Raw genomic sequence first — 19946 nt, forward strand, 5'->3', positions numbered from 1 at the left:
TGCCAAAACTCCATAAACCCCGAATCCCCTTACGGCCAATCGTAGACTTTTCATGCTCCCCACTTCGATCACTATCCGCATACTTGCAGCAGATTATATCACCACTCAACCGGAAGGACAGCATCCCACGTGCGCAACCCCGAAAACTTCATCAAGCTCATATCAAATGTACGCCTCGAAGATGATGAATGCCTGGTCTCTTTTGATGTGATCTCTTTGTTCACCAGAGTACCCATTCAGCTAGCTATATCCGCAACAAGGGATGCCCTGGAACGCGACGACACACGCGACGAGAGAACCCCCTTGAGCGTAGACGAGATCTGCCGCCTTCTCGAGTTATGCCTATCAAATACCTATACTTCACCTTCCGAGGCAGCTACTACAAGCAGGTGAAAGGAACTCCCATGGGGGCCTCAATTTCCGTCGCCATGGCTAACCTAACTATGGAAAATATCGAAGACAGAGCTCTGAGTACTTTTTCCCCGAAGCCAAAAGTTTTCCTCAGGTACATGGATGATTGCTTCTGTATTGTGAAGGAGTCGCAAGTCGAAAACCTGCAGAGCCATTTAAATTCCATAGACCCGGATATACAGTTCACGTCGGAGCGCGAACAAAACGGATCGTTAAAATTCCTAGATGTACAAGTTACACGAACCAACGGCAATCTAAAATTCTCAGTCTACCGAAAACCAACCCACACAGGCCGCTACCTACACTTCGCGTCCAACCATCCGGCAGACCATAAGGCATCGGTCGTAAATTCTTTATTGAAAAGAGTCGAAACTCATTGCACATTAGAATCAGATCAAAAGAAAGAGAGGAAAAGGGTTCTCAACGAACTCAAAAGGAACGGCTATACAACGGAATTCATTCGAAAAACAACCCGACAACGAAAAAGAAAAAAACAAACCACGAGACCTCCAACCGCTGAATCCCCCTTGACCACAGAAACGAGTGTCCATCCCATACGTCAAAGGTACCAACGAAGCTCTCAGCCGAATATTGAAAAAAGAAGGCCTCAAAGTCGCGCATAAACCGATAAACACTTTGAATATCCTCATTCCTAAACCAAAAGACCGTCCACTAAAAGAAAAAGCTCAAGGCGTCGTCTATAAAATCAGCTGTGCCGACTGTCCGGCGTCGTACATCGGGGAAACCAAAAATCTAAAAGAAAGAATCAGACAACATGAAAACGACGTCAGAACATTCAACCGAATACGCAGCGCCGTCGCCGAACATTCCGAAGACGCCGACCACAAGATTTCTTTCCAAGAAACCCAAATCCTTCAAACAGAGACAAACTGGCGAAAAGGCTTCTACTGGAGTCTTGGCACATTCAGAACACGGCGGGTAATATAAACCGCGTGAAGGGTATTGTTCCTTCTTTGTATGTCCATGGCCTTGCAGACGCGACGAAGGGAAGAAAGGACCCCCCGCTCTAGGTCAGCAACCCCAAAACAACTCACCCCCCCCCCCCTCCTGTCCCTCGTCAACGCATTCCCGCGACTAAAGGGCGCCAGCATCGGTCAACCCAACCGACCAGCGACGCCGAAGCCCCCCCCCCCCCCCCCCAGACCCCACCCCCACCACATATTTTGTCCGTCTACAACAGGTGCCCTGCCAAGTGTCTCTGCACCTTACGCTCTCTCCCCCTTCCTCTCCTTTGTTACGACGGACCTTTTAAAAGCGGCACACCGCCACCTCCGAAGAATTCCCCCTGAAGAAGGAGCCGAATTGGTTCGGAAACGTCGGGCTAGTAAATTTCCTTATTTGGTTGGAGTCAATTCTTAAGTCTTAATCAATTTTCCCAACGAGAAAGGTAATTCTGTCGAAATGTTTAGCTTCATGGAGTTTATCGACAGTTGAAAGACGCCGATAGCCGAGAGAGCGCGAGGAGGAAAACGCAGAAGGAGGGTGCATCGGAACTATGAGGCCGAAAGCGGAGTAGGAGGGTATGGCGAAAGCGCGATAACAAAAAATCGTCGGCCCCTCCCCTACCTGAAAATGGGGGTATGCGAAGCTTGTCCTGGGTGCACCTTGCGCTTGACGGTTATGTTGCGACTAACTTGACCGTGACCAAGGGAAGGTCAGGTGATCTGCTAGGCGTTGGCGGAGTGCCGCAGCTTCAGCGACTCGCAACGTAGGATCGGCCCGTCGACGACGCGCCCTTTCGCGGGCAATCTCGTGTCGGCACTCGGCAAGCGCTGCCTGTTGTTCGGGGGTACGCACAATGCGCGGCCGTCCCATCGGTTTTCCGAGACTGAACTGAAGGGAAACGAAGCGGGGGCAGCACGCGCGAAACCTTTCCCTGCCCTTTCCCTCCCCGGCGGAAGCGAAACGGCTCTGATTGGCTACGCACGTGGCGTGAGCGTGCGCCGTGCCTATTGACTCATGCTCCGGCGCCGGCGAGCCGTCGCTGCAGCAGGAGATTTAGCGTTACATCGCCGGTGTAGTGTATACAAGCGTCGCTTTAAAAAGAGTAGTGCCGCGGAAGACCGGCTTTGCGTCGATGATGGCTACGAGATGGCGCCAGACTAGCACGCGTCGTCTGTATGCAAACAAAGCGCTGCCTGAGCGGAAGTCTGTCTGCGGCGACTGATGTGAATCGCGACTACACGTCACCCATGCGCCGCCTCTGACGATGTCCCGATTAGCAATGAATTTGTGCCACACTTCGCTACGTTTGCAACGTGCTGCACGAGACAGATTATCCGCGCCAGTCAATATTTCGCGAAATAAAAACATGTAATACAGCTGCGCTCAAATTTGGCGTTAGGGAGTTACGTTTTTTGATGAATATTGACACGAAAGTGTTAACATTCACCGACAATCAACCATCAACTTCCTGTAACGGTTGTGACGTGAATATATAGGCGGTGAAGCGAAGGACTGCATTGTGACACGAATGAACGCCGACAGTGAGCACTTCAGTAGTTTCAGGGCCTCGGAGGCTCCAACGCGGTGTAGCCTGGTGTATGCGACGTACGCCTTGTACTGAGGTGACGCAGTTTCCGTACATGGTTTGTCTTTCACGACCGAAAAGCCATAGGCAGTGCAGGTTCAACATGCATCAGCAGTGCCTATACTGCTTCGCTTGCGATGGCACCAACGAAAAAAACTGCCGCGCTAAGCGGCGCAGAAAAGCAACGGCGTCGATGGACGAATCTCGCTTTGGTCCGGCGAGAGAGACGCCAGAGTGAAGCAGAACGCCATCGCGCGCTCGCGGCGCACGCTGCGAACTCTGCCACTCGCATTACTGAAGCTGAGCGCATCGCAACTGAACTGGCTGCCCTAGACGCCACGGAGCCGGACCAAAATGCTCATACCTTCACCGAAGCGACTCGGCAGTAGGCCGCCGCTCTTTAACAGGACGGCGCACGCCAAGCAAACCTGCAACATGGTCGCCGAGCCGCAAATCGTGAGCCTTTCGCTGCCGCGGACCCCGAGTTCACGAAGCAAACATGCAACAGCTTCTGTGAAGACACGTTCAATTTTCTGTTCGACCGATTCCTATGAAAGAGGGATGAACCATCTTTTTAGCAGCCTTTCAGAAGAGCCTAGCATACCCGCCGTGGTTACTCAGTGGCTATGGTGTTGGGCTGCTGAGCTGAGGTCGCGGGATCGAATCCCGGCCACGGCGGCCGCATTTCGATGGGGGCGAAATGCGATAACACCGGTGTACTTATATTTAGGCACACGTTACAGAACCCCAGGTGGTCCAAATTTCCGGAGTACCCTGCTGCGGCGTGCCTCATAATCAGATCGTGGTTTTGGCACGTAAAACCCTATAATTTATTTTTTTCTGGGCGTAGCATAGACACGTGTATATTGCTATTTGGGAATATGACAGAAATTCCAGCACACTTTGATTTGATCGTGTCACGGGTGCGGCCTGATCCCGTAAGTCATGCCGAAAAACCGCTCTTGTTCTCACCGTTCTCGGTAAAGTAATGTTTCGGGCAAGCGGAAGCGGCAGTATTTCTTTCTCTTTCACTGAAAAAATGCCTATTCTTGCTAGTTTTTCCTAACGCACCCACTTGAATTTCACTTGTAAAGTTTTGCACGGAGGCTGCACTATGTCTACACTATTTCAATCTAGGCGTTTTATGCTGTTTAAAATTTGTTGCAGTTGGCCTTCAATTCTGAAGTGCTACGTTGACTAAGTGTATGGTGCGAAATTGTGGTCTAACCAAGACAGACGGATCCTGTGAATTTTGTGTTTGCGTTTGAAATGTGCTCTGCAACATCTTCAAGAAATATGTTTGTCGTATTAGAGAGCGTTGCCTCACAGATCTCTGGGAGCAAAATTTATCGATTCACACCTTCGACCTTTGTGCTTAAAATTCTATTCTTGCAGAATGGAGATTTTTCAATATGAAAACATTGTGAAATGCATTTGTTATGCCCATATCTCAGATAATATTTGTTTATTTTCCAGCGCTAGCATATCCTCCAAGTGAGGGAGAAGTAGCTGTGTGAGGTGGCTACAAATGTCTTAAAACCCCTCCGTAATCGCTGTCAAGGGCTTCACCAGCCCGCCGTCATCCGAACACTAACAAGCCTGCCGACGTCAGCTCCCTGCCTTGAAAGCCCCGGCCAGCCCACCATCCTCGGCACTTTGCCGATTTCCAATGCTTGGGAATCCTGCCTGCCTGCCTAACCTGCCGTCATCTACCTAGCTTCACGGAGCATGTCTCTTTGGCAGTTATTTATTAGCCAATAAACTTACTTATTTTTAACTCAACTGTTATAAAATGACTTTCAGTATTCTCCGTTATTGGCACGGGTGTATGACTTTTGCTTCTTTTACAAATATATTTCTATCACGTTTTCTTAGCTACTAATCGATGTAGATAGTGTGGGAACAACTGCTATAACAAATTCAGTGCCATTCCACTCCCTGGAGGTGGATGACCAGCGTAGCTCTAGATATGGTGATAAAATATATTGATTTAAATAAAGACACATGCCGGATAAATTGTCATTTTCTACCGTCCTTCTATAGTATTTTGTCGCTAAGGTGACCACAGCTTTGTGGTCGCCATGTAGACGGCCATGGGTTCTCTAACGACGCTGGAAAGGTTCTTCGCGAACGTCAAGTCTACCACCGATGACGTATGGTAGGCCCACCGATGTTTGTATAGCACTGAATGCCGAACCTTTCCAACAGAAAGGCCAAGAACCACTTTCCCTCTGGCCGAGACAGGTCTACGTCGAAATCACCCACAATTGTGATGGGAATGGAGTCAGTAGGGGTAATCCAACCAAAGGCGTCAATCATAAAGTTCTCCAGGTCTCCCTTGGACGTCCCTGTAGAACGTAGACTATCGCGACAACGTCGCGCGGCCTACCCATCACACGGCTGGAACGCAACTGAGATGACGTGCCTATGCAGTGCGTGACGTGATCAGCCAAAAGAGATACACCCAACGGCTATTTTCAGCTTTTTGCACAATGGAGCCAACTATGGAAGAAGATGACGACGACGAACGCGCGAGGAGTGGCACGAGCGCGTTCGCGCGTTTGCGCCGAGCCATTGCTGATGATGATAGTTTTTGGTGTACGCGCTCGGTCTATGACCGCAGCGATCCGCTGGAAACTAGCGTATAACAGCGTATAACAGCTATAACTGGCAAACGGTTCGCGGTAATCATGGCTGCATACTCTAGATAATCTTGCAATAAAAAAAAGAACTTGTCTTTACGAAAAATACGTAGGCGCCTGGTCAGTCACCAACGCCTTCGGTTAGCTCTCAATTAAGAAAATGGCATGTTAAAAGACAACATTTATTTTTTACGCTTGTAACGTACCAGTAAATAAGGACTGGCTCAGCAAGCCGTTGTGTCTCTCAGCTCCGCATGAGTCTTAGGAGGATATACATGCAGAATTCTTTCACTAAAACATCAAGTACAGTGAAACTGTGCACTTGCTTGCCGCCGCAAAAGTGAAGAAAAAAAAGTAAGCGCACCATGCCCGTATTCCTTCAACAGTCAACCAGAAGAGCGACTGGAAGAGGAGCACCAGGAGGATAATGGTGTAGGCAAACCAGCCCTGGCTGCCCAGAATTTTAGCCGCGTAGGTCCAGGCTAAGCCCAGCACGAGCACGTCACCCACACAGGACAACAGGTTGACGGCCATGCGCATCACGTCCATGCGGTTCTCAGAAACTCGGAAAAATGCGTACAGTGGCTGCGAAAAGAAAAAAACAACGGTTCAGATAAACCAACGTAAAAATATGTTATGTGTGAGAGTGAAACCTTAAACCTGGAATACAAATCAAATATGTTTTTTTTTTCGAGTTCGTCGGTATCTTCCAGAGGCTCGAATACAGCTGTGGGACATAATCCCTCTTAAAGTTGGCTTTTGTTGTCGACTGCTATGCTATGAACGTGAAAAGCAGGATTTTTTTATTTAAATACCATGGTTAGATGTCAAGAGCTGTCTCCATGTACATGAAAAAAAATCATTATCTTCATCATCTCCTCCTGTTTTCTATGGTAAAAACTGCATTTCGTTGCCTAAACGCGAAGACGGAACTACGTGTAGGAGATTGCCATGTTGCTGCCGGGTTCGGTATTTTCAGGCAATCTCAGTGATTTCAAAACACCTCAAGGTTGCCTCGGCCGTCTCGGACAGCACTGAAGTCTAGATCAATTTAGTGTCACATTTCTCGAAAGCCGATGACAAGAGCATGAGTCAACCACTTCTTTACAGTTACACGTGCACCATACTTCGTACCGAGAGTGATGATTTTCTCCGCCACCCGTCGACATCGCACGCCGACGCCGGATTTTCTGCGACACGGGGCCCTTAACGCTATCGCGTTAGAAGCCGGCAGATCCCACAGCCAGTGGGAATCGATGGTATTCAAAGCAGTGTGCGGGGAGCCTACCAATTTAACGAAACGACCATGAGAACACTAAGAAGTGGGCGGCCAGGTAGATAGATACTCTCAAAGTGGCAAATGTTCGCCAAGAAACGCTTTGCACTTAAAACTCATACTTCAAAGAGATCTAAGCTGCATAAAGCCGTTCACACACCTTTCGCAAGTTCAAAGTTTTATTTTTCATTTTTATAGTTTTTTAGCTACTACCCGAAATATACCCAATACATTGCGAACGATTTACTACGTGCGATGCAGTTCGTACGCTATAACCCGAGCTCTTTCAAGTGCTTCCGATACCCCAGCCTAGTACTTTTAGTGGTAATTCACACCGGCGACTTGCAGTGGTCGTGTGGCATACCGTGACTGGCGACCAAGGAGCGACTCCCGGCGACTGATATACACGCCGGCAAGCGCTACTTGCCCGTCGCCAGACAGAAATGTCTCTCGATCGGTGCCCTTCGCGTTTGCTCGCATCGCCACGTACAATATGCAAAAAAGTTGACCATTTTTTACCATACGCTGAAGAGCATGAAGGCGAAAGCCTGCACGCTCGCGAGACATTGATTAAATTACTAGACCTTCTCATCCGAATGCGTTGTTACTTCCTATTACTTGTTTTCTGCCACCAAAGGTCGTGGGTTCAAGTTCCCTAACTACGCCTTAATTAAATGTGCCTTAATTAGCTTCGCCCTAAGTAACACCAAAGGTCGCGGGTTGCCTAAAGTGGAGGGTTCGACTCCCACCAAAGGTCGTGGGATTGAGTGCCTTAATTAATGCCTTAATCAACCTCGCCTTAATTAACCGGAAAGATTGTGGGTTCAAGTGCTTGAGTTAACTTGCTCCTAATTAACTTTGCCTTAAATCACACCGAACGTCGTGGGTTCAATTCCTACCAAAGGTTGCGGGTTCGACTCCCACCAAAGGTCGAGGGTTTGACTTTCACCAATCCGCCTTTTTCATTTTCCTGTGCTGCGCTCTGCCGCGCGCCGCTGGAAACGTTTTGGTAGGGTGCTGGGGCTTTCGCCGGTTGATTTGTGAACCTGCGCCCGTGTTAAGTGCGCATCGGTTGTACGTTTCGTGGATCGCGAATAATTAGTAATGGCTTCTAGGGGGCAGCAGGTCGTTCCTGGAAGCAATGTAGCACTCACCAACTATATACATGTAGGGTGAGAAGGCCTGAGTGTGCTGTTTTGTTTACAGTGCGGCGATAAAGGCACGCTGAGTTCCCTCTGCCGTAGCGGCTGCTTTGGAGTTTCTTGGCGCTAACTCCTGCACTTGCACCTCGCTTTTTTGTCATTCTTTTTACACATTCTTTAAACATTTCGCATAAATAAGATGTTTTCGAGTGCGCAGCCTTCCGCGTCGGCATTTAGCAAAGCGATGCACTTGTTTACAGCGTCAAAAAATAGCGGGAAGGTGCATATATGAAAAGGCACTGATATGGAAGAATGCCAAAACGTAGAATAAAACACACATATCTGCTCATATGAGCCGCGTTGTTCCATCGTCAGACGAGTCAGTATGAGCGGCTGAGCCACTTAAACAATGGCGACTGTGATCCAGTTACAAATATTGGGCTGTTATTTTATTACTGATTCTCGCTTTTCTTTAACTTCGCGATAGTTAGTTTGCGCGTGTCATAAAGTATTATTATAGCAAACTGTGCTCGCATAAGCGCTCATTTAAAGGCCGTGTTGTTCTGCAAAAACGCGGATGCCATCGCTGATACCGTTGATCTATAACTGAGCGAAGCGGCTGTTTATGCTACTGTACCGAACGTAGCGTCTCTTGTTTCGGGTTTGACGCAGAGATAAAGAGTACATCTCAGGAATTAATAAATTTGTCAGCATGCCAACACGTAAAAGCCCACCCATCTACGTGGCGAATACGACCGGCAGCCTACGGGAACGCTGACGTATACAGATGTTGGCCCAGGCGTTGGACACAGCGCTGTGTCCCCGCTTGCAGCTTATTGTGTACGCGGCGATCGAAGCGAAGGGTAGTTTATTTCAAATCGCTAAGGACTAGAATTGGACTATAAAAGCAGTTTCCTTCATTATAACTTGCTTACTTTTCTGTACCGGTCGCCCAGTAGCGGGTGCGCGAACTCGACGGCGCCAGGCCTAACCTTCGCTGAACAGGATCAACATTGGCTCAAACTTATGTGCACGGATTGAGAGGGTCGAATCTTGTGCATTTCAACTTCATAGGCATGTCTTGACTCACTTTGAGCGCGATTATTTATATATACTAACGAAGCCGTTGTGGCTATCACGTTATAGGTTCGACGGCCGATCGCGCGGGGTTTGGTCGTATGATGGTCGGCACACTGATTTTATCGGTGCCGTCGACAAGAAAGCCCGTCGCAGTACGACAACTCGCGCTCGTCGGTTACGTCTTGTAGGCCTGGTACGATAAAATGGTCTCAGCGACACAGTGCTGAATGGTTGGCCAATCGTAGGCGTGCGCGTCTTGTCGGTCTCGTATCGACGCAGTGTTACCGCACCTTGAACGAGTACGTGAAGTCGGGCACACGGTGCCGCTACCAGCAAGCGAGGACCGACGCTGCAAGAAGTCTTCGTCAGCAACGCGTTTTTAAGTGTCGTCCAAGTGTAACGCAGGGGTTTATCGATAAATTTGCTATTACAGCCATCAATGCAAGGCGGCAACTACGTGGTTCCCTGTGCAGTCTAGACGAAGCCCTCACCCCTTTCTGTTTAAAGTGGAGTTGCAGTCTTACGCTACGCACGTTTTCGGTACCGCACCGACTTCGAGCTACCAGTGAACTTTCAACGAGGTACACAGCACGAGTTTGCACTTGCAGTAGCGCGCGTGCGAGCGCATTTTTTTTTTTTTCGGGGGACGTTCCCCCGAGACGGGGCCGCACGGCCGCGCGCGCGACCCTTCCAAAACGATTCGCGACTAATCCGCCAGGGCAGGGCGCATGCGCCGTAGCGCCGTGAAAAAGGCGGATTTTTATGCCATTGAATTTTGTGATTTTTGTTGCCGTTGAATTTTCCCGACGGTCAAATTTTTTAGCCATGAGCCATCTAAGGCTTTCGCCTTAATTAATAAGCGTCTGCGTGTACGGATGTGCTGTTCCTGCGTTGCCGGCTGGTGCAGTTTAGTAGATTTCCGACTGCAGTCGCGCGACTGGAAAATCGAGCAGCGAGTGACACCGAAAACAGTCACTCTTCGACCAAACTCGACCTTTTCGACTGCTTGCTTTTGAGTGTACTGGAATACGTGTAATCAACTTGGTCTCGCGATCTCCGCACGTCGCCAGTGTGAATGAGCACTTAAAGCGAAGCTTTCTTCGCCTGCCGTATCCGGTTTCGCATGGCTGCTGCTTTTTGCTGAGGTGCTCGGTATCTCAGCGGATATGTTTGTAGATCTACATAGCAGAGTGCTGACTTGTACGACTGACTTTTAGCGAACATAGCTCGAACAGGCAGCGGTTATAGTGCAAATCGAGGAGGCCCGGGGGCGGCAGGCGATGTACAGGGTCGTCCACTCTTAGTACGAACACGGCGCCGCGTGGCCACGCTCCGCGGAGCGCCAGCGCGCACGGCGCGGCCGCGCATGGAAGCTATGCGGCGCAGGCGCACAGGGCTTGGAGGCGGTGTTTCGTATCGTCTGCTAAAATGCGTGAGCGCGCTGTACTTTGAGCAGACAACAGGCGGCACAAACACGGCTCGCTCGCGCGCTTTAGCAGACGGCACGAAGACCCGCCTCCAAGCCCTTGTGCGCTTGCGTCGCTTAGCTTCGATGCGCGGCCGCGCAATGTGCGCTGGCGCTCCGTGGAGCGCGGCCACGCGGCGCCGTGTTCGTACTGAGAGTGGACGACCCTGTACGTAAGCGCGGACGTGAGCTCCCACACAAGCACGCTGTCATCATCATGCCCTCGTCGTTATTTTGTCGGCTGTATGCTGTTGCGCATATTCCTTCTTTGTCATAAATGTCGTCTTTATCGTTGCCCCATCGTTACTTTTTCGTCACTGATTGTCATTTCGTCGCGATCATCATTTCGCCGTTGTCATCCTATCATCATACGCAGCCATACCATCGTCGTCAACCCATTATCGGCATGTCATTGTCCTAACACCGTTGTCTTGATACGCTTGTCTTCATTCCAGTGGCGTCGTCATCCCATCGTAGTCATGCCATCGTCGTCCCGCTGTCGTTGTCATATCATCATTCCAGCACTGTCATGTCATCCATGACTTCGCTACGGTAGTTTGATGGGTAGGTTTGCCAACCGGCGCGTCTGGAGGGTAGTTCACCGCTTCTCCGGATCATGACGCAAAATTGGCACTGTGGTTAGTATAATGGCTCCGCAGTGCGCGTCGTCTGCTACAGGTGGCAAACGGCGCGCAAGAAATAAAGCCCGTAATGTAATAGCCATATGTCGTCTGTTCTTATCTGTTTGAAAGGTGAAGAGCTCCGGTTCTCTCTTACTGTTTGAAAGTTCCTAAGAGATGTGGAATGTTCCTGGTTGGAAAATTTAGCGGTGGTATTGCTGCACGGAAGGCCACCAAGGACATATACTGCTTCGCTCCGGACTGCAAGTCACTTTCTAAATCTCTGAGAAAGCGGCCTAAAACAGCCTTCTTTTCGGTGCCAAAAAACCCTGGCCTTTTTAGGAAATGGGGACAGACTCTCCATCGAGTGGACAAGTAATTGCAACCGACACCAATTGCGTGCGAGTGACACTTTTAAGAACATTTCATTCAGCACGATTTCACCCATGTGGTCAACGGAGATGTTGACGTGATTCCAAGGGAGCGTCCACGGCTTACCACCGATGCAGTGCCATCAATTCTGCCAGGTGCTCCCGCCTATCTCTAAAAAGTGATGCCCCAGAAAAAAGGAAAACGAAGAATTCTTTGGGACGGCGATAACAACAGGTCATTAAGACAGCAAGCTGTTCTGAGAGTGTGGAGAGATCCCAGAACGAGATGTTAATGAAGCCTGTGGAAATGGCGACGACAACTTTCAGTTTTCTACACCTACGCTTGCAGAGCGTTTACACATTTCACACCCATCGAATTGTGGCAACACCATCTAGATAGCACAGGCCTACGCACTCCGATTTATTACGTCATGCTGCCTGGCCCGACATTTTCATTGCCAAGGCTGGCGTGACGAAAGCGGTGATGTCAAAATCAATGTTGCTTACGCGGGAGCATCCCCATTAGATTCTATGCAAGTCGGGCCAGCTATCATGACGTCGTGGATCGGAGTGCGTAGGCCTTGTGCTGTCTAGGTAGTGTTGAATGCAGCCGCCGCGGCCGGGATTTCATCCCGCGACCTCGTCGCACGAAGCCACGAAGGCGGATTCCTGGTTACCTATGATTCCCCTATCTCTGCCGGCTTTGCAGATGAGAGTGCCCCGGCAGACGCAGCAATGATACCGTACGATATCTACATGCTCTCCACTACAATGAACGAGGCCAGCGCATGGAATCATGATGAGGCCTGCGCCGACTGAGCAGTCTGTACCCACAGAAGCGGCGAAAATTGGGCCGTGATTGAGCAGAAAAGGCAGCGCGAGCCAACTGTACTGCAGCGAACTGATCAAAACACGTTTCATGTTAGATGTCAGCTATCAGTCAATAGCAGCCGTCTATGGGAATCTTGCCTATGACAACACATGCAAGCCACCGGCAGCTTCGAAACGGGGGCTGAGAAGGCCTCGTTTGAAAAGAGTGTTTGAGACTTCGCGCTCCGCTTGTGAGCTCCAGGCGGCGCGAACGACTGCAAAATGTGGCTGAGATGTTCACTGAGCGTATTCTTTCGGCGGCATGGGTTATTCACGCAGCTCAAGGTGTGGTTCAGGACCGCTTTAACAGTTGGCTTATTGATTTTCGTTAATTAATTAAATAATCTCACCATATTAATTACTTTGAGTTTCTCAAGAAGAAAGCGAACAATACTAAGCTGGTTGCAATATCTTTACTCACACGTGTATTTTTAAATGTTTTGCCCAACTTTGCTGAAGGACCCGGTATACTTGTAGATGGTTGCTAAACAAAAACAACGTTCTTTCCAAACACCATTTAAACTTCACTCAAATCGATTCCTATACAGCGCGTGGGATTCGCATTTTTTGTATATATTATGTTATATCCAAACTATATCCCTGTATAACTACGCCGGCTCTACTGAGGCGAGTCGGTAGAGACATGGCATTTTGAAGTGGGCGAAATACAAAACGCTCGCCTACTAAGATTTATGTGCGGGTACTTATGTGCAGATTTGTGTTCTAGAGGTGTTCAAAATTATTTCGAAGTCCCCCACTTCTGCATGACTGGAGATACTCTGATTATTTTCTGCATTTCCCACAATTACATAAGTAGTCTTAAATAATAATGAACTTTTCAAATATTATAGTTACATGAGAAGCGTCAAGGAGAAAATTGTGGAATATTAACTCCCGATACAGCTTTCTGCTGCTCAATACGTGCTACATAAAAGTGTTATTCCGAGTGTGAAAGAAGCCCGTGAAACAAGCGAACTGCCTCGAGTAAGGTGCCTCGAACCAACATCACCTTGGTTCTGTCCATCTACGTGTAATTTCACATTTTCAAACCTTGCTCCATGATAGTTGGGCCAACCTGTATACTCGTATAGTACAACTGACGGTGGTCTGCTCCGGATGACCGTTAGGTGCACTTCGCTCCTCGAAGATGGAGAACGCTTGCTAGTGAGCTTTTGAACAAAACCTTCGAATGTGGTGAACTCGGTTTAAATCATGGATACTGGACATCGATGAGGTGTGCCGTAATGCTAACGCATTTCTCTTGCATTTACCGCTAAATCTCCACTAATTTTTGTAGCGTTAGCTACACTGGCCTAGCCAAGCCCGTTTCGCGCGGCACATCAAGAGCCGTGCTGCGCATGCGCAAGGATCAGTGATGTCACACGGCTTGCGCACCGGAGCCGCCACCTCTCGCGCACTCCGCCGCCGGTCTGCGCATTCCAGAGGAGTGACGTCGTAGCCGTGGTAGACGCACTGGCGCCAGCGCGCGCTCGCTTTGCAGTCGCCGTCTGACACTGCGCTGGAGCCGCTGCGCTTCTGACTGGCGTTTGCCAGTGTGGTATAGCCATGGAGAAGGAGAGCGCAAATGTTGCTCAACAGCGCAGAAGAACGGAGAAGCTTGACTCATCGGATCCCGAAGTAGTTGCCTGGCAATTAGCGGTTGAGCGTAGGAGGAATGAATACATGATGCCACATAATACGTATACCGCGTGTGTGTCATTGGAGCAGCAGTAAGCATGACAATCAAGCTAATCCTTGACAATCTAGACAACCAGGAAAGCTAAGAATAATCAGCTGAACCTTTGCTAACGCTACGTATATCCTGGCATGGCCGAGCTAAGCCACTGCAACTTTTTTTAACAGCGGAGCTGTCTATCGCTAGGGTTCCGTGCATTTTTCGCGTCTGTCAACAAATCTGCGTGTGCAAAAACACAGCTCCCGAGTTTGATGCAAAAGCTGATACGTCTGATCACTTTGATGTGCATTTTCACTAGATTATAGTTATCAATAGGCACCATTTTCCAGATCAGTAGACTCTCAGGAAGATAGTAAGGGTTTCTCAAAGATTTGTCGCTGTGCGACTCGCGTCGACCATGTGTACGCTCGCACCGCCCTCTCTTTGTTGTCGTTCCAAGCGCTTGCATGCCTAGTTTCATTCCGCTGTCCTGGCGTGGCGGTCCCGTGGTGCGTGCACAGTTTCCTCCAGCTCCCCGAGGTGGCGGTAGTCTTCCACGCGAATGTATGTCGCCGATCAAGACCGCCGATCAAAATAAAAGTGTGTGTGCGTGTGTCTTTCATCGGGATGACAGCCGTCACCGCTCAAGAGAAATAAAATTGGCTCATGCCTTTGACCTAAATTCTGTGTCACCTCTATGCCGTGTGCTAAACTGCTTCGCTGGTAATCCACCTTCACAGCAATGGAATGGCGCGTGATTTTTTATAGCTTCTCACCGATTCCAGCTTCTTGCTTCGCATTCTAACTGATGGTTTGGTCACACGGTCGCTTCTGGACTACAACGGAGCCTGCGGTGCTGGCTGCTGTTTTATTTGCATTTGATACCTACCATGCCATTGCTTGCCCGTCTTCGCCGCTGCAGCATGCGAATTCTGAGGAACCTCTATTAGAAGCGGAGCTGTAATATTCTCAAGAAGTTGTGAGAGTGACGTGGCTTTTACGACGCGACGTTATCAACTCGTCTGCCGCACCGAGGGCCAATGGCATCACTGTCCAGGTGCTGCGGAACCTGGCTGACCAAGAGAAGAACCGGCTACTGGATTATCTGAAAGACATCGGGTGGTCTGGCTGCTTTCCAGAGGCGCAGTTCAGCGCTGTCTTTCCGCCGCTCGCGAAGCTGAGAAAGTCCACCAAAGCATTCACCTCCTACAGACCCGTCTCCCTAATCCTCAACTGCGTGCAAGAAGCCCGTGGCCTGGGTGCATTTTGAATGCATCTGAAGGGCACTGGACTTCTTCCCGGAACAGCAGAGCGGGCTACGTCGTCATCAGTGCATGCAGACTACAGTGCGGAATTGCGGACGTCGTCTTGTCACTGGAAGATGCCAATGGGTCTCGTGAAATGGCACGCGCGGAGCTTCTGTATGTGGACAGTTCCCTAAATTGCCTTCCTCACTTGGTCGTTGAACGCTTTTTTCAACGACCTTAATGTAACGGGCTGCATTTCGCATTTCGTTAGGGCCATCCTCCCAGGGCGCTCCCTTTGCGTAGGAATGAGAGAAGCTGTGAGCTCCTTTTGGGCGGTTTGTTCCGGAGTGCCGCAAGAATCCGTTCTGAGCCCCTTCTTTTTCCACTGTCTGCCTGCGTCCCTCCCTTCTGTCGTTCCTTGAGACATCTGGTGCAGCGTGCACACCTCCGTATACGCCGATGATGTACCTTTGTGGACGCGGGGTCCCACTAGGAGCCGTCCAGTCATTTGGTCCTGCTTGCCGTATGCCCTGGACGAGGGCGTGCTTTACTTCCAGGTGGCGGGCGTGTCCTTGTCAGTCACGTAGACGTAGACCCTCCTCGTCTACCCCATAGTGGTCATACGTCGTTGAGCAGTCATGACGGCCCTTGTCGGCTCCTCCGGATTATGTCGCCGTAATGGGCCGCGTGCACTGACCAACAGCCAAACAAGTGCGCGTTGCACCTGCAGTTTTGCGGGAGTCCCGCATACACGTGACATACAAAACTACAAGAAAAGACCTCCTTCTTGTGGTGACTTTTCTAATGTCATATATATATATATATATATATATATTATAGTATAGATCGGTTGGTCTATACAGAAAGGTGACATTTAGAAAGTGGCGCTGCTTAGTTTTGGTTGCACACTAACGCTGTCTCTCTCGTTCACCGATGCGGCGTTTCACGTGTTCCGGGGCTTATCATGTCGCAAGCGCAGCGCGCTTGTGACATGATACCTCCAATATGATACGAACGTTTCATCCACAGATCACACCGTCAGATATGTCGGATAGCGATTTAAATTAGCTAATATTCCTAGTTCCAACCCTATGCGCGAGCAAAATTAATGAAAATAAAAGGCTGCAGTTTATGCCAACGATTTAACCACTGCAAATAAATCGAACTGACTGCATATGACATTTTTTTCTTCATTTACTTGCTAAAATGGTAATGTATAGGCTTAAAGACGAAGTAACATACATACTTATTATAAAGTAGAAAGCCATGATAGTGAAATAAAAGTCTACTTCTTTTTATTTACAAGCAAAGCCATGCCTTCTGCACGCTGTGTCAGCGATTTCTACCAACATTAGCAACAGTAACAGGTGCAGCGAAGCTCAGCATGATGGGAGCCTTCTCTTTTTTGATGAAACTTCCTCTTACTTGGGCTTGTTTACGGATGCAATTTGCGTATTCAGTATTTTGTTACTTGAAGCTGTAGCCTATTTCGCTCTGGTCCTTCGATACGCTAGATACGCTGAGCTGATAGTTTGACTGCGCCGGTCGGACAGGAGTGGTGGATTCGGATACAAGACGCGGAGGCATTTTGTTTACCTCGACAAAGTGAACTCACTGGTACATGTGCCACATCTTTTCATAGCAAACAGCTGTACAAGCGAGACACCAGTGTACTGACTTTTATCACCGTTTTCTTTCGTACTACTTTTATCACCATTTCCTTTCGGAATTTATTTTCAGATGCAAATCTTCGCTTTGACTAACACGCACAGCCTTCCATTGGAGCTTTTTGCAAACTTATGTCTGTGTAACGTAGCTACGCGAGTGTTAACGATTACGAAGCTGCAGTGCTCTCGGCTTACAGGTTTTCAGTTAGTGAACATCAATAAGCAAAGAGTGCGGAACAGTTCTTGCATGACGATTTACCTTCTCGGCAAAATAACGCGAGTCAAATTTAGATGATCACTACTCCCTCCAAAGAAACTCGAATCGCTCATGTTTTGTTTTCGAACCTAAAAAAACTCAAATAAATATTGGTTGACTACTCGATAATATGAGCAGCTGTCGAGTGTCATCGTTACTCGAGCAAGTCAACTGTGCACGGCACTCACGGCAGGCGTCCTGCGGATGTTGAACTTGGCGAGGCACACGTTGCACTGGTCCGTGTTGCGCTGTCGCAGCCAGTGTTCCAGGCATGGTTTGTGCGTGAAGCCAATGGAGCCCTTGCAGGAACACGGAGCCACGAGTGGACCGCGTTCTTCGTTCCCACTTTGGTAGCAAATGCGGCACACGCGGTTCGCGCTGCCTGTGCCGACGCTGCTGTCAGAGTCCGCAGGATTAGCGTCGTTCTTCTCACTAGCCATTGGTCGGCCGGAGCATGCGAGTTAAACTGCGTTCACAGAGAAACCCACTATGCAGGTAAAAAAAATCCGTGCTTGCTTTGACAAACACCGCTAAGTATAGCGCTGAACAGAGGACCAGGTGAAAGACTACAGACAACGCAACGCCCAAGCGATTCTCTCTTTTGCGGTTCTCTTGCCTATTGTAGTAATGTTTTCGACATTTGGAAAGTAAAATCAAATCTGCTGTGCAATATCTCTCGCTTATTTCCTGGCGTAGAAAGCTACTTTTGAAGACAAAATTATGCTATTGACAGTTTCGCTATTGCAAAGGCTGAAAACGGTCATACCGAAATGCATCGCTCTTGCCTTGTATGCATTTTTACTAAACAGCTCCTGGACATTCTTTTAATGGTGTCGTGGTTGGAGTTCGCATTCGCCCCGACCCCGCTAAAGTTCGTGCAGTGCAGAATTTCCCTGTACCAACCTCTGCAGTAGATGTTCGCAGCTTTATCGGTCTTTGCTCTTACTTCCGCCAGATTGTGAAAAATTTCGCGCATGTTGCTCCTCCCCTGTCTGACCTCCTCAAGAAAGACGTTCCTTTCTGCTGGGGCTCGGAACAAGCGAATTCTTTCTCGCACCTCATCACGCTACTCAACACGCCTCCTGTTCTCGCCCATTTTGACGCCTCCGCTCCGACAGAAATTCTCACTGGCGCAAGTAGATACGGCATCGGCGCAAACTTAGCCCAACGCCAACGTGGGCACTACCGCGTTATCGCCTACGCCAGCCGCCTCCTCTCCCCATCCGAGCGCAATTATTCGATTAGCGAGCGGGAATGTCTCGCCCTCATTTGGGCTCTTTGCAAGTTCCGACCCTACATATATGGTCGACCATTCACGGTTACAACCGATCACCACGCCCTTTGTTGGCTTTCTTCCCTCAAGGATCCCACCGGACGCTTTGGTCGCTGGGCCCTACGCCTTCAGGAATACACATACACTGTGGTCTACAAGTCGGGTCGTTTACGTCAGGACGCCGACTGCCTGTCTCGTCACCCCGTCGATGCACCGAACGATTTAGTGAATGCTGCACCGATCGGCGTTCTCTCGCTTTTCGCCTTGAAAGACATTGGGGCTGAACAACGACGCGATGAATCGTTACGGCAGCTTATCAAACGCCTGCTCTCTGACCCATCTGACCCATCTCTTCACATGTTCGTGCTACAAAATGACGCCCTGTATCGCAGCAACATTCACCCCGACGGGCCCGAGCTGCTAATCGTCATTCCGTCTCATCTTCAGCACACTGTACTCCAGCAACTGCACGACGTTCCCACCGCTCGGACCTATGACCGAATTCGGCGACAATTTTTCTGGCCCCGTCTCAACCGCTCCGTCCGTCGCTATATATGTTGCCGCGTGTGAGTCGTGTCAGCGCCGAAAACGTCCAGCTCTACATCCTGTTGGTCTGCTGCAGCCTCTGGATATACCGACCGACCCTTTTTTGCGCGTTGGCGTTGATCTTCATGAATCATTCACTATATCAAACGACGGAAATAAGTGGATTGCCGTCGCTACGGACTATACCACCCGCTATGCCATTACAAGAGCCCTTCCCACCAGTTGTGCTACAGACGTCACTGATTTCTTTCTTTACGACGTTACCTTACACCACGGCGCACCTCGTCAACTTCTCACCGGACGATGACTTTGGCAAGAAAGTATGGCGGACGATACTTTCTTGCCAAAGTCATCGACGACTTACTTCCATCCTGTGCTACTAAATACAAGCTTACTACAGCCTACCATCCTCAAACTTACGGTCTTACTGAACGTCTGAACCGGACAATAACTGACATGCTCGCGATTTATCATCGCGACTGGGACACTACTCTACCATTTGTCATGTTTTCGAACAATCCCTCGCGCCACGACACAACTGGCTATTCGCCCTTCTACCTCCTATACAGCCATGAACCGACCTTGCCTTTCGAGACTCTTCTTTCGACCACACTCGACTCGCCGACAGAGTACGCTCGTGATGCCATAACTACAGCGACACAAGCACGCCAGATTGCCCGTCTTCGTCTCTCTGCTCCACAGACATGTCTCAAGTGCCGTTACGATCAGCGCCACCGCGACGTGCAATACAAACCAGGTGTTTTTGTGCTATAGTTTGGTCGCCATCTCGACGTGTCGGTCTTTCGGAGAAATTCCTCTTGCGATACTACGACCCTTATCGCATCCTTCTCCAG

At 49.4% G+C, this 19946-nt stretch overlaps 1 protein-coding gene across 1 annotated transcript; it reads right to left on the reverse strand.

Annotated features, from left to right (window-relative positions):
- Positions 1 to 1994: 1994 nt before the first annotated feature.
- Positions 1995 to 17713, reverse strand: LOC119444445 (E3 ubiquitin-protein ligase MARCHF9-like). The gene is made up of 3 exons (XM_037708846.1): positions 17462 to 17713; positions 5969 to 6189; positions 1995 to 1998 (listed from the first exon to the last, which is right to left on the reverse strand). Exons 1-3 carry the CDS (start codon positions 17711 to 17713, stop codon positions 1995 to 1997), a joined length of 477 nt encoding a protein of 158 aa, XP_037564774.1.
- Between the last annotated feature and the right edge of the window lie 2233 nt (positions 17714 to 19946).

Source organism: Dermacentor silvarum, chromosome 3 (genome assembly GCF_013339745.2).
Source record: "Dermacentor silvarum isolate Dsil-2018 chromosome 3, BIME_Dsil_1.4, whole genome shotgun sequence".
In the NCBI taxonomy this organism is placed as follows: Eukaryota; Metazoa; Arthropoda; class Arachnida; order Ixodida; family Ixodidae; genus Dermacentor; species Dermacentor silvarum.

Excerpts from the sequence above, each read along its gene's own strand:
- LOC119444445 (XM_037708846.1), bottom strand. The coding sequence starts at position 17,713 with ATGGCTAGTGAGAAGAACGACGCTAATCCTGCGGACTCTGACAGCAGC. Across the intron at positions 6,190-17,461 it reads ACATCCGCAGGACGCCTGCC|CCACTGTACGCATTTTTCCG; the intron begins GTGAGTGCCGTG and ends TTCTTTTCGCAG.